Consider the following 13,778-nt stretch of genomic DNA (forward strand, 5'->3'; position numbering starts at 1 on the left):
ATTTCTACGAAAAGTACAAAAATTACCTGGGCACAGTGGCATGCACCTGTAGTCCCAGCTGCTTGGGAGGCTGAGGTGGGAAGTTTGCTTGAGCCCAGGAGGTTGAGGCTGCAGTGAGCCGAGATCATGCCAGTGCACTCCAGCCTCGGCGACAGAGTTAGACTCTATCTCAAAAAAGAAAAAAGAGAGAAAACCCACCAACTTGGAAAATTAAAACAGCCCCAAGGGCATCTAGGAACGGTTAACTGCACATCTAAACCCAGGCCTGCCGTTCTCAGAAGCTTTGCAAGCCGAATGGACTGAAACTTCTGACATTTCAGGGCTAGACTCAAAAATCCCTTTAAAAAAATTTTGTTTTTGAGACGGAGTTTCACTCTTGTTGTCCAAGCTGGAGTGGAATGGCACGATCTCGGCTCACTGCAACCTCCACCGCCTGGGTTCAAGTAAGTCTCCTGCCACAGCCTCCAGAGTAGCTGGGATTACAGGTGCCCGCCACCATGCCTGGCTAACTTGTATTTTTAGTAGAGATGGGGTTTCACCATGTTGGCCAGGCTGGTCTTGAACTCCTGATGTCAGGTGACCCACCTGCCTTGGCCTCCCAGAGTTGCTGGTACTACAGACATGAGCCACCATGCCTGGCCTCTTTTTTTTTTTTTTTTGAGACAGTCTCGCTCTGTCGCCCAGGCCGGAGTGCAGTGGCTCGATCTCGGCTCACTGCGAACTCTGCCACCTGCGTTCACGCCATTCTCCTGCCTCGCTCAGCTTCCTGAGTAGCTGGGACTAAAGGTGCCCACCATCACACCCGGCTAACTTTTTGTATTTTTAGTAGAGACGGGGTTTCACCGTGTTAGCCTGGTCTCGATCTCCAGACCTTGTGATCCGCCCACCTCGGCCTCCCTAAGTGTTGGGATTACAGGCGTGAGCCACCGCGCCCGGCCCCCTTTTTTTTTGTTGTTGACACAGGGTCTCACTTCGTCACCTAGGCTGGAGTGACGTGGCGCAGTCATAGCTCACCACAGCAACTTCCCGGGCTCAAGCGATCCTCCCACTTCAGGCCCCCAAGTAGCGGGGGATACAGGCAGGCACCACCATGCCCAGCTAATTTATTTTTTTCTTAGTAGAGATGGGGTTTCGCAATGTTGCCCAGGCTGGTCTCGAATTCCTGGACTCAAGTGATTTGCCTGCCTAGGCCTCCCAAAGTGCTGGGATTACAGGCATGAGCCACAACAGCTGGCCCCTTTCTAAGACAGGGTCTCATTCTGTCACCCAGGCTGGAGTGCAGTGACACTACCATGGCTCACTGCAGCCTCAACCTCCCAGGCTCAAGTGATTCTCCTGCCTCAGCCTCCCGAGTAGCTGGGACTACAGGCAAGCACCACCAGACGCTGTTAAAGCTTACTGTTCCCTCTGCCTAAAAACGCCCCTCTCTGATTAAGAACTGCACTTAAGTTCAGTTGTGGAAAGGGACATGATGAAACCCAAGCCCAAGTTCACGGAACTAACACATTCAAGGGCAAAGCTGTATCCGGGGACAACTGTGTCAGTGGGACCCAACCTCCCTCTCTCCTCCCTCAGGCAGGCAGGTGGTGCGCATGCCTCCTTTCCTTAGCAGTACCCAAAACACCGAGGATGGGAGAATTATGAACACATTGATTGGCCAGCCCTGGACTGGAGTACATGTTCAATCAGTTAGGGTTTATTTTGGTATCTGTCGTAGAAAACCCCCAAAACCAGCAGCTTACACAAGGCAGAAGTTGAGATTGGTTCTCCCCCTTCTCTCTCCCATTTAAATAAGTCTGTGCTGATATCTGGCTCTGCCATCATCAGGGAACCAGGCTCCTGTCATCCCTAAAGGACGGCACTCGTCTGTACATGTGGCAGTATGGCTGCCAGGGCTCCAGCCATCACGCCCACATTCCAGAAAATAGAAAGGGGGAAGAAAGGGTGTATTTGTCTTTTAAGAATCCTTCTAGAAGTGTCATGTAACATTTCCACATACATTTCACTGGCCAGACCTTAACTATAAGGGCAGCTGGGAAGTGTTGTATTTTAACTCCCAAAGTGCTAGGATCACAGGCATGAGCCACCGCGCCAGGCCAAATTTTTTAATTTTTTTGTAGAGATGGGGTCTTGCCATGTTCCCCAGGCTGGTCTCCAACTCCTGGGCTCAAGTGATCTGCCGGCCTCTGCCTCCTACAGTGCTGGGATTGCAGGCATGAGCCACCACACCTGGCCTCCTTATCTTTTTAAGTCCCAGCACAAAAGTCGCTTCTGTCCTCCATGAAGCCTGCACACTCTGGTGTGGCTCCTGTCACAGTCTGGACCTCTCTCCAGTTCTAGAGTGTTGTCTGCTTTTGTGTTGATTCCTCCATCAGCAGTGGGAGGAGAACCACGTCACTCATATCTTGTCTCCCTGGTGCCTAGCAAAGTCTGGGCACACCGTGGCACTCAAACATACCCCCTGAATGAGTAAGGGCCAACCTTGAAATACCTGGGAGCTGTCATCGAATACCACAGTGTCATTTGTCCCATCCCGTCACAGATGTGAAACTGCAGGCCTGGGATAAGTCGACTCCCGTTGGTTACCTAGCTGAGGCCACTCTAGGAGCTGAGGCCGAAATCAGGAGAAAAAGAAATCCAGTAAAAAGAAAAAAAAAAAAAAAAAGTCCAGGCGCGGTGACTCACGCCTGTAATCCCAGCACTTTGGGAGGCCGAGGCGGGCGGATCACAAACTCAGGAGATCAAGACCATCCTGTCTAACATGGTGAAACCCCGTCTCTACTAAAAATACAAAAAATTAGCCGGGCGTGGTGGCAGGTGCCTGTAGTCCCAGCTACTCAGGAGGCTGAGGCAGGAGAATGGCGTGAACCCGGGAGGAGGCGGAGCTTGCAGTGAGCTGAGATCGCGCCACTGCACTCCAGCCTGGGCGACAGAGCGAGACGCCGTCTCAAAAAAAAAAAAAAGGAAGACGTCTAGCTGGGCACAATGGCTCACGCCTGTAATCCTAGCACTTTGGGAGGCCAAGGCGGGCGGGTGGATCACCTGAGGTCAGGAGTTCAAGACCAGCCTGACCACCATGGCGAAACTCCATCTCTACCAAATACAAAAAATTAGCTGGGTGTGGTGGCGCATGCCTGTAATCCCAGCTACTTTGGCGGCTGAGGCAGGAGAATCGCTTGAACCCGGGAGGCAGAGGTTGCTGTGAGCTGAGATTGTACCATTGCACTCCAGCCTGGGCAACAAGAGTGAAACTCTGTCTCAAAAAAAAAAAAAAAAAAAAGATCTATGTCCCCACATTTCATTTGAAATGGATCTGACCACGGCAGATGCCCGCTGGGTGCAAGACGCAGCCACGAGGCTCCTGGCTACCACTCGGTGTCCACCAGGCTCCAGAGGTAGTCGCTGATGAATTTCCTGGAGAGCTGGGTGCTGTCCAGGTGGATGGGCTGGGCCACACTGGGGCCATGATGGACTGAGGCACAGATGTAAGGAAAGTCCGGGACACACAGCCCCTCACACAACCCCACGGGGAAAAGGATACTGCCTTTACTTTTTTTTTTTTGAGACAAAGTTTCATTCTGTAGGCCAGGCTGGAGTGCAGTGGTGCGATCTCGGCTCATTGCAACCTCCGCCTCCGGTGGTTAAGTGAGTCTCATGCCTCAGCCTCCTGAGTACCTGGGACTACAGGCATATGTCACCACGCCTGGCCTCAGGTCTTCTGCCCACCTCGGCCTCCCAAAGTGCTGGGATTACAGGCGTGAGGCACCACGCTTGGCCTGCTATACTTTACTATATTTATTATAGACATGGGGTCTCACTGATACCCAGGCTGGTCTCAAACTCCTGGCCTCAAGTGATCCTCCCACCTCAGCCTCCCAGGTAGCTGGGACAACAGATGCACGCCACCACACCCGGCTAATTTTTACAGGGTCCTGCTATGCACCATTTTACGTCCCTACCTACAGTGCACAAGGGTTAAAATGGCTCCCCAAAAAGGATACTGCCTTTGACCATCCCTGGCTCACACTCATAATCCCACTCAATTTTACTAACTTGGTGGTAAAGTTGAGCCACGTACCTGTACAGGAAGACAAAAAAAAAAAAAAGAGAGAAAGAAAGAAAGTTACCCAGCACCAACTTCAACCAAGAGCCGGACTGCACAAGGAGGCACAGGTAGGCACACGTTTTGGCAGAACCTACACGGCCGAGGGGATTGTGACTGTCGTGTCCTCGTCGACCTCCTTCTCCTGTCGCTCCAGATCCGCCTCAATCTCCTTGAGCTCTTCCAGCTCTCTGGTGAGCTGAGTAGGGCAGGTCGTTAAGGACCCCGGCTTTCGAGAGAGGGCTGCCCCTGCGCTAACTGCAGCTGGGAGGCCCAGGGTCTTGGGTCTATTTACGCACACTCTCTTCTTTGAGTCAGAGTTTTGCTTTGTCACCCAGGCTGGAGTTCAGTGGCACGATCTCAGCTCACTGCAACCTCTGCCTCCCAGGTTGAAGTGATTCTGGAGTCCCTGCCTCCCGAGTAGCTGGGATTACAAGCACACACCACCATGCCCTGCTAATTTTTGTATTTTTAGTAGAGACAGGGTTTCACCATATTGGCCAGGCTGGTCTCAAACTCCTGACCTCAAGTGATCTGTCTGCTTCGGCCTCCCAAAGTGCTGGGATTACAGGTGTGAGCCACCGTGCCTGGTCTTCTTTTTTTTTTTGAGACAGGGTCTTGCTCTTTCACCTATTCTGGAGCGTAGCCTCAATCTCCCAGGCCCAAGTAATCCTCCCACCTCGGCCTCCCAAGTAGCTGAGACTACAGGCGTGTACCACCATGCCCAGCTTATTGATTGATTGATTGATTGAGACAGAGTCTTGTTCTGTTGCCCAGGCTGGAGTGCAGTGGCATGATCTCGGCTCACTGCAAGCTCCGCCTCCTGGGCTCACGCCATTCTCCTGCTGGGACCATGCCCGGCTAATTTTTTTTTGTATTTTTAGTAGAGATGGGGTTTCACTGTGTTAGCCAGGATGGTCTCGATCTCCTGACCTCGTGATCCACCTGCCTCGGCCTCCCAAAGTGCTAGGATTACAGGCGTGAGCCACTGCACCTGACCTAATTTTTTTATTTTTGTAGAGACGGGGTCTCTGTTGTCCAGGCTGGTCTCCAACTCCTGGGCTCAAGTGATCCTCCCACCTGGGCTTCCCAAAGTGCTGGGATTACAGGCGTGAGCCACTGCGCCTGGCCCTATGCGTGTTTTCTAGCAAGGCTGATCCCCTAGCAGAAAAGGATATAGGAGGCTGGCCTTCAGACGGGTATCCTCCTCCCCAGCCTCCTGAAGCCCGGCTTCCAGCTGCTGCAGCTCCACGCCTCCCTGGTGCACCTGCTCCTTCGCATTGAGAAGGCTCTGGGCCACTTCCTTCTCCATGGTGAGGATCTCTGCAGGGTGGAGAGAAGCAGGCTCCCTAGGGTCTGTCCTTCCCCAAGGAGAGCAGACAGAAGGTGGTTCGCCGCCTCCACTGGCAAGAAACATGCCCCCTGTCTGCAGCCCTGTGTCCAGAGAGTTCTACTGGCAACTTGTACAACTACTGTTTCACCAAAACACATTTAAATACACTAAAAATAAAACCTCGTCCTTCTTCACACACCTAAAATATAACAAAATAGTTGGCCAGGCATGGTGGCTCATGCCTGTAATCCCAGCACTTTGGGAGCCTGAGGTGGGAGGATCGCTTGAGGCCAAGAGTTCAAGCCTGGGCAACATAGGGAGAGCCCATCTCTACAAAACTAAAAAAAATTAGGCTGGGCATGGTGGTTCACACCTGTAATCCCAGAACTTTCGGAGGCCGAAGTGGGCAGATCACCTAAGGTCAGGAGTTCGAGACCAGCCTGGTCAACATGGTAAAACCCTGTCTTTTTTTTTTTTTTTTTGAGACGGAGTTTTGCTCTTATTGCCCAGGCTAGAGTGCAGTGGCGCAGTCTTGGCTCACTGCAACCTCCGTCTTCCAGTTTCAAGTGATTCTCCTACCTCAGCCTCCCAAGTCACTGGGATTACAGGCGCCTGCCACGACACCTGGCTAATTTTTTGTATTTTTAGTAGGGACGGGGTTTCACCATGTTGGTCAGGCTGGTCTCAAACTGCTGACCTCGTGATCCACCCACGTGGTGGATCACTTCTCAAAGTGCTGGGATTACAGGCGTGAGCCACTGCGCACGGCAACCCCGTCAATATTAAAAACACAAAACATTAGCCAGGTGTGGTGGCAGGTGCCTGTAATCCTAGCTACTTGGGAGGCTGAGACAGGAGAATCACTTGAACCCAGGAGGTGGAGGCTGCAGTGAGCCGAGATCGTGCCACTGCACTCCAGCCTAGGGGGCTGAGGAAACTCCATCTCAAAAAAAAAAAAAAAAAAAAAAAAAAGGCTAGGTGCGGTGGCTCATACCTGTAATCCCAGCACTTTGGGAGGCCCAGGCAGATCACCTGAGGTCGGGAGTTCGAGACCTGCCTGACCAACATGGAGAAACCTCATCTCTACTAAAAATACAAAATTAGCTGGGCGTGGTGGCGCATGCCTGTAATCCCAGCTACTTGGGAGGCCAAGGCGGGAGAATCGCTTGAACCTGGGAGGCGGAGGTTGCGGTGAGCCAACATCGCGCCATTGCACTCCAGTCTGGGCGACAGACCAAGACTCCATCATAAAAAAAAAAAGAAAAAAGGCTACTGGTGGCTGGGCACAGTGGCTCATGCCTGGAATCCCAGCACTTTGAGAGGCCAAGGCAGAAGGATCACTTGGACAGGAGTTTGAGACCACCCTGGGCTATGTGGCAAAACCCCATCTCTACTAAAAACACAAAAAATTAGCTTGGCATTGTGGTGTGCACCTGTAGTTCCACCTACTTGGGAGGATCACCTGAACCAGCGAGGTTGAGGCTGCAGTGAGCCATAATCGCTGTCACTGTGCCACTGCACTCCAGCCTGGGTGACAGAGAGAGACCCTTTCTCAAAAACCCAAAGCAAACCAAAATAAAACAAAGATGGCTACTGTTCCTTCCTAGAAACCTGCCAACTCAGAGAATGCAGATTAAATGCCCAGGCCAGGCGCGGTGGCTCATGCCTGTAATCCCAGCACTTTGGGAGGCCGAGGCAGGTGGATCACGAGGTCAGTAGATCGAGACCATCCTGGCTAACACAGTGAAACCCCATCTCTACTAAAGATACAAAAAATTAGCTGGGCATGGCGGAGGGCACCTGTAGTCCCAGCTACTCAGGAGGCTGAGGCAGGAGAATGGTGTGAACCTGGGAGGCAGAGCTTGCAGTGAGCCAAGATCACGCCACTGCACTCCAGCCTGGGCGACAGAGCCAGACTCCGTCTCAAAAAAAAAAAAAAAAAATGCTTCCCAAAGGGCCCATGTTTAAGTTTTAGAAACTTACATTATTTTTAATCAGAGTATGACATGTATATGGTTCTGCAAACATGAACACACATGCACACACCCTTCTCCAAGCCTCTCCGTCCCTCTGAAGCAGCCACTTTCAAGTTTTAGCTGTTTTCTCTGGCACTGGCCTCCACATTTCTAAGTTAACTTGCTTATGCTGCTATTTCTTGATGGGTCTGGTTCGGATGGGGCCTGCTGATTTCCTGTTAGGACAGCTGAGGCTCTGGCTGGCTCACACAGCCTTCCCACCCACTGTCTGTCCGCCCTCCCGAAGGAAAACCAAGTCTTCTTGAATTCTTCCCTGAGTAGTAATCTCTACCCCATGGCTGTTCATTATAAGGTGCTCCTACCTGACATATTCTCACACAGCTCTCTGAGGGGATACTTTTTTTTTTTTTTTTTGGGATGGAGTCTTGCTCTGTCACCCAGGCTGGAGTGCAATGGCGCGGTCTCAGCTCACTGCAACCTCCGCCTCCCAGGTTCAAGTGATTCTCCTGCCTCAGCCTCCTGAGTAGCTGGGATTACAGGCACCCACCACCATGCCTGGCTAATTTTTATATTTTTACCGGAGACGGGGTTTCACCATGTTGGCCAGGCTGGTCTAGAATTCCTGACCTTGTGATCCGCCCACCTTGGCCTCCCACAGTGCTGGGATTACAGGTGTGAGCCACTGCACCCGGCTTTTTTTAAAAACTTTTATTTTATTATTATTTTTGAGACAGAGTCTTGCTCTGTTGCCCAGGCTGGAGTGCAGTGGCATGATCTCAGCTCACTGCAACCTCTGCTTCCCAGGTTCAAGCTATTCTCCTGCCTCAGACTCCCAAGTAGCTGGGATTACAGTCCTGCACCACCATGCCTGGCTAATTTTCTTATTTTTAGTAGAGATGGGGTTTCACCATGTTGGCCAGGCTGGTCTTGAACTCCTGACCTCAGGTGATCTGCTCGTCTCAGCCTCCCAAAGTGTTGGGATTACAGGCATGAGCCACTGTGCTTGGCCTATTTTTTTGAGACAGTCTTGCTTTGTCGTCCAGGCTGGAATACAGTGGTGTGACCTCAGCTCACTGCAGCCTCCACCTCCCAGGTTCAAGCAATTCTCCTGTCTCAGCCTCCCGAGTAGCTGGGATTACAGGCATGTGCCACAACGGCCAGCTAATTTTTGTAATTTTAGTAGAGACCAGGTTTCACCATGTTGACCAGGCTGGTCTTTAACTCCTGTCCTCAAGTGATTCACCCACCTCGGCCTCCCAAAATGTTGAGATGAGAGGCGTGAGCCACCACACCCAGCCTGTGGGTGTACTTTAACTCCTCTGCCCCACATCTGTGACATGAAAAACAGGTCCAGAGACAGAGAAGTTCAGTGACTCGCCCACAGGTACATAGCTCCAAACCTAGGATGTGAACTGGATCTGTTTGACCCAAAGCCTGGGATCCCTGGATCCTGATTCTCAGTTTTCTTGGCCCCAGATTCATCCATTCTGCTAACAGCCAGGCTGGCTGAGTCACACCTTTCTCCTCAAGCCATCAAAGGAGGGGGAGTTAATGGAGGGGTGGAAGAAGGAGGAGGGAAGGAGGGAAGAGCCTGCTTGGGACATCACATTCAGGATAATATTCAGACTCCTCCTGGGCGCTCTCCAGGCCTGGCAGTCAGGCGGCTGCTGAGCTCATCTTCTGCTTGCCAAGTTCATTCTCACCTCCCGACCTTTGCATTTGCAATCCACGCTGCCAGGAACACCGTTCCTGAGCCACCCCGTGGACTGGCTCCATAGGCCAATCAAGGCTCAGCCCAGGCCTCCTCATAAAATGTGACTGTATAAGGCATCTGAAACCCCTGGCACTGCAGCTGTCAGGGAGAACTGTATGGCGGTTCCTCACAAATCAAACTTTGAATTACCATTTGATCTGCTTCTGGCTGAATACAAAAAAGAACTGAAAATAGAGTCTTGGCTGGGCGCGGTGGCTCACGCCTGTAATCCCAGCACTTTGGGAGGTCGGGGCAGGTGGATTACGAGGTCAGGAGATCGAGACCATCCTGGCTAACACGGTGAAACTCTGTCTCTACCAAAAAAAAAATACAAAAAAAAATTAGCCGGGCGTGGTGGCGGGTGCCTGTAGTCCCAGCTACTCGGGAGGCTGAGGCAGGAGAATGGTGTGAACCCGGGAGGCGGAGCTCGCAGTGGGCCAAGATCGCGCCACTGCACTCCAGCCTGGGTGACAGAGCGAGACTCCATATCAAAAAAATAAAAAAAAGAAAATAGAGTCTTGGGCTGGGCGCGGTGGCTCATGCCTATATTCCCAGCACTTTGGGAGACCGAGGCGGGCGGATCATGAGGTCAAGAGTTTGAGACCAGCCTGGCCAACATGGTGAAACCCCGTCTTTACTAAGAATACAAAAATTAGCTGGGCGTGTTGGCACGTGCCTGTAATCCCAGCTACTTGGCAGGCTGAGGCAGGAGAATTGCTTGAACCCAGGAGGCATAGGTCGCAGTGAGCAGAGATCACGCTGCTGTACTCCAGCCTGAGCGACGGAGTAAGACTGTCCTGGGAAAAAAAAAAAGAAGAAGAAAATATGGCCGGGCACGGTGGCTCATGCCTGTAATCCCAGCACTTTGGGAGTCCGAGACGTGTGGATCACGAGGTCAGGAGATCGAGACCATCCTGGCTAACACGGTGAAACCCTGTCTCTACTAAAAAAAAAATACAAAAATATTAGCCGGGCGTGGTGGCGGGCACCTGTAGTCCCAGCTACTCGGGAGGCTGAGGCAGGAGAATGGCGTGAACCCAGGAGACGGAGCTTGCAGTGAGCCAAGATTGCGCCACTGCACTCCAGCCTGGGCGACAGACCAAGACTCCGTCTCAAGGAAAAAAAAATACAGTCTTGAAGAGATATTTGGGCACCCGTGTTCATAGCAGCGTTATTCAACACAGCCAAAAGGTGGATACAACCCAAGCGCCCATGGATGGATGAATGAATAAACACAATGCGGTCCATCCTTCTGTATCATGGAATATGACTCAGCTTTAAAATGGAAGGAAATTCTGGCCAGGCGTAGTGGCTCACCCCTGTCATCCCAGCACTTTGGGAGGCCGAAGTGGGCGATCACTTGAGGCTGGGAGTTTAAGACCAGCCTAGCCAACATGGTGAAACCCCATCTCTACTAAAAATACAAACATTAGCCGGGCATGGTGGCACATAAGTGTGTTCTCAGCTACTTGGGAGGCTGAGGTGGGAGGATCACTTAAGTCTGGGAGGCAGAGGTTGCAGTGAGCCAAGATCACACCACTGCATTCAAGCCGGGGTAATGGAACGAGGCTCTGTCTCACAGTAAGTACACAAAATGAAAGGAAATTCTGACACAGGCTATGACATGGATGAACCTGGAGGACGTTATGCTCCATGAAATAAGCCAGACACAAAAGGGTAGATATTGTATGATTCCACTATGAAGGGTAGATATTGTACAATTCCTCTGTAAGGTTCCTAGAGGAGTCAAATTTGAGACAGAAAGTAGAACCCTGGTGGGTGCCAGGGTCTGAGAAGGGGATGGGGAGTGAGTGTTTCATGGGGACAGAGCTTCAGTTTGGAAAGATGAGAAAGTTCTGGAGCTGGATGATGGTGCTGATGGTTGCACAGCAGTGTGAATGTGCTTAAGGCCACTGAACTGCGCAGTTACAAATAGTGAAGATGGGCCGGGCACAGTGGCTCACGTCTGCAGTCCCAGTACTTTGGGAGGCCGAGGCAGGCAGATTACCTGAGGTCAGGAGTTTGAGACCAACCTGGCCAACGTGGTGAAACCCCGTCTCTACCAAAAATACAAAAATCAGCCGAGTGCGGTGGCAAGCGCCCGTAATCCCAGCTACTCAGGGGGCTGAGGCAGGAGAACAGCTTGAACCCGGGAGGTGGAGGTTGCGGTGAGCCCAGGGCCTGGCAGCAGCAGATGCTCCATAAAACATCTGAATGCCTTCAGGAAGAAGGGATGGGCTATTGTCACAACCATTTGACAGGGAAGGAAGCTGAGGCACAGAGAATTTAAGAAACTCACCTCAAGTCTCACAGCGGACATGGGGATGGGTGCTAGGATTCAAACCCGGAGCTTTGACTCCTGAGCCCCAGTTCAAACCCTGAGACCCCCAGCTCCTGCTCACGGAGAGCTCAGAAAGGGCCAACCCCTCCAGACTCCTATATTTACCACTAAACCCCTGGGGGGTGGGGGATGGTTGCTGTCATAAAGCCGATTTCTCAGATGGTGAAACTAAGGCTCAGAGGGGGCCGTCCCAGGGGGCATAGGGCAGGAGATGGGAGAGTCCAGGAAAGAAAGGGTTTTGAGGTGGGCCTGGTCGCCCCCTCCCAGCAGCCGGGCCCCGTCCCCCGTGGGCCCGCGACCACGCTCCGACCCTCACCTCGCAGCTGCTTCTCGGCACCGTCTTGCGTTTCCAGCAGCCGCTCCACCACCTGCTCGTGGCGCCCCAGCAGCCGTCTCTGCTGCGCCTCCGCGCGGTTGGCGCCCAGCAGGCTGAGCAGCCCCTGGCTCACCTCCTCTATGTCGCGGAAGGCGGCCATGACTACGCCAGGCTCCAACCCGCGCAAATTTGACTGTCCGCGGGGCCCGCCCTCTTCCCGAAGAGGTTGCTTTCCATTGGACTTTTTGATACGTCAGTCTTAAGCAATGGCCAATAGGCATGGGGAACAGGGTCTTAGAATGGGCTAAGCCGCCTTTGGTCTGGCCTGGTGCGACTGCGACGACTCCTCCGTCAGTCATCGGCGATGACCAATCGGCGCAGGAAGGGGGAGGCTCCGTTATCCTTCCCGATGCGCCTGCGCGGGAGAGAAAGCGGCTGTTTATTTCTCCATAGGTCCAGCGCCTGGTCTGTGCAGGGCGGGGTTCTAACGGCAAAGCAGCGAGCAGCTTCTCCTGGAACTTGCATCCTACAGTGTGTGAGTGGGATACACAATAAGCATAGAGAATAAGTAGATTCTATGAGAGGCTGCATAGCAAAATGGCGTCTGCAGCCAGATTTACTGGGTTCGAATCCCAGCGTTGCCACTTACTAGCTGTGTTACCCTGGGCAGACTTCACCTCTCTGTGCGGGACTTTCCTCCTTAGTAAAATGAGGGTCATACTAGTGCCTGTGTCAGCGTTGGCATGAGAATTCTTCTTATTACTTTTTTTTTTAGAGACAAGGTATCGCTCTGTCACCCAGGCTGAAGTGCAGTGGCACAATCATAGCTCATTGCATCTTCGACCTCCTGGCCTCCAGCAATCCTCCTGCCTCCGCCTCCCAAAGTGCTGGGATTACAGGCGTGAGCCACCGAGCCCAGCCTGGCCTGATAGTGTCTCCTATTCAGTAGGTGCTATATAGTTGTTTAATGAAACATACATAGAATCCTAGCATGTAGCTGGGTGCAGTGGCTCACGCCTGTAAGTCTGAGCTCTTTGGAAGGCTAAGACAGGAGGATCGCTTGAGCCCTGGAGTTTGAGACTAGCCTATCTCAAAACAAAACAAAACAAAGAAAAGATCAGTGCTGACTCTAAGGTGCTGGTTCCATGCTAGACACTGGTATTTCTGCAAGAAACAAGATGTTAAGATGGCATCTTTTTTTTCTTTCTCTCTCTTTTTTTTTTTTTTTTAAGACAGAGTCTCACTCTGTTGCCCAGGCTGGAGTGCAAGGCATTCCAGCCTGCTTCCTGGGTTCAAGGCATTCTCCTGCATCAGCCTCCCGAGTAGCTGGGATTACAGGTGCCCGCCACCGCGCCCAGCTAATTTTTTGTATTTTTAGTAGAGACGGGGTTTCACTATGTTGGCCAGGTTGGTCTTGAACTCCTGACCTCGTGATCTGCCTGCCTCAGGCTCCCAAAGTGCTGAGATTATAGGCGTGAGCCACCGCGCCTGGCCTGGCATCATTTTTATGTGTGCTACCACCTAAAGAACATCTCATTGCTTTCCTATGATTTTTTTTTTCTTTTCTTTCTTTTTTTTTTTTCTCTTGAGACAGAGTTTTGCTGTTGTTGCCCAGGCTGGAGTGCAATGGCGCGATCTCAGCTCACTGCAACCTCCACCTCCCAGCTTCAAGTGATTCTCCTGCCTCAGCCTCCCGAGTAGCTGGGATTACAGGCATGCGTCACCATGCCCAGCTAATTTTGTATTTTTAGTAGAGACGGGGTTTCTCCATGTTGGTCAGGCTGGTCTTGAACTCTCAACCTCAGGTGATCCACCTGCCTCGGCCTCCCAAAGTGCTGGGATTACAGGCGTGAGCCACTGTGCCCGGCCTTCTTTTTTTTTCTTGTTCTGTCCCCCAGGCTGAAGTGCAGTGGCTCAGATGATCCTTTCATTTCAACCTTCCAAGTAGCCAGGACTA

At 52.1% G+C, this 13,778-nt stretch overlaps 1 protein-coding gene across 1 annotated transcript; it reads right to left on the reverse strand.

Annotated features, from left to right (window-relative positions):
• Positions 1-1,674: 1,674 nt before the first annotated feature.
• On the reverse strand, positions 1,675-12,099 carry SPC24 (SPC24 component of NDC80 kinetochore complex). The gene is made up of 5 exons (XM_004060032.5): positions 11,822-12,099; positions 5,281-5,425; positions 4,201-4,305; positions 4,002-4,078; positions 1,675-3,472 (listed from the first exon to the last, which is right to left on the reverse strand). Exons 1-5 carry the CDS (start codon positions 11,979-11,981, stop codon positions 3,366-3,368), a joined length of 594 nt encoding a protein of 197 aa, XP_004060080.1. The 5' UTR covers positions 11,982-12,099; the 3' UTR covers positions 1,675-3,365.
• Positions 12,100-13,778: the final 1,679 nt, after the last annotated feature.

The sequence above is a fragment of the Gorilla gorilla genome, chromosome 20, assembly GCF_029281585.2.
Source record: "Gorilla gorilla gorilla isolate KB3781 chromosome 20, NHGRI_mGorGor1-v2.1_pri, whole genome shotgun sequence".
Lineage (NCBI taxonomy): Eukaryota > Metazoa > Chordata > Mammalia > Primates > Hominidae > Gorilla > Gorilla gorilla.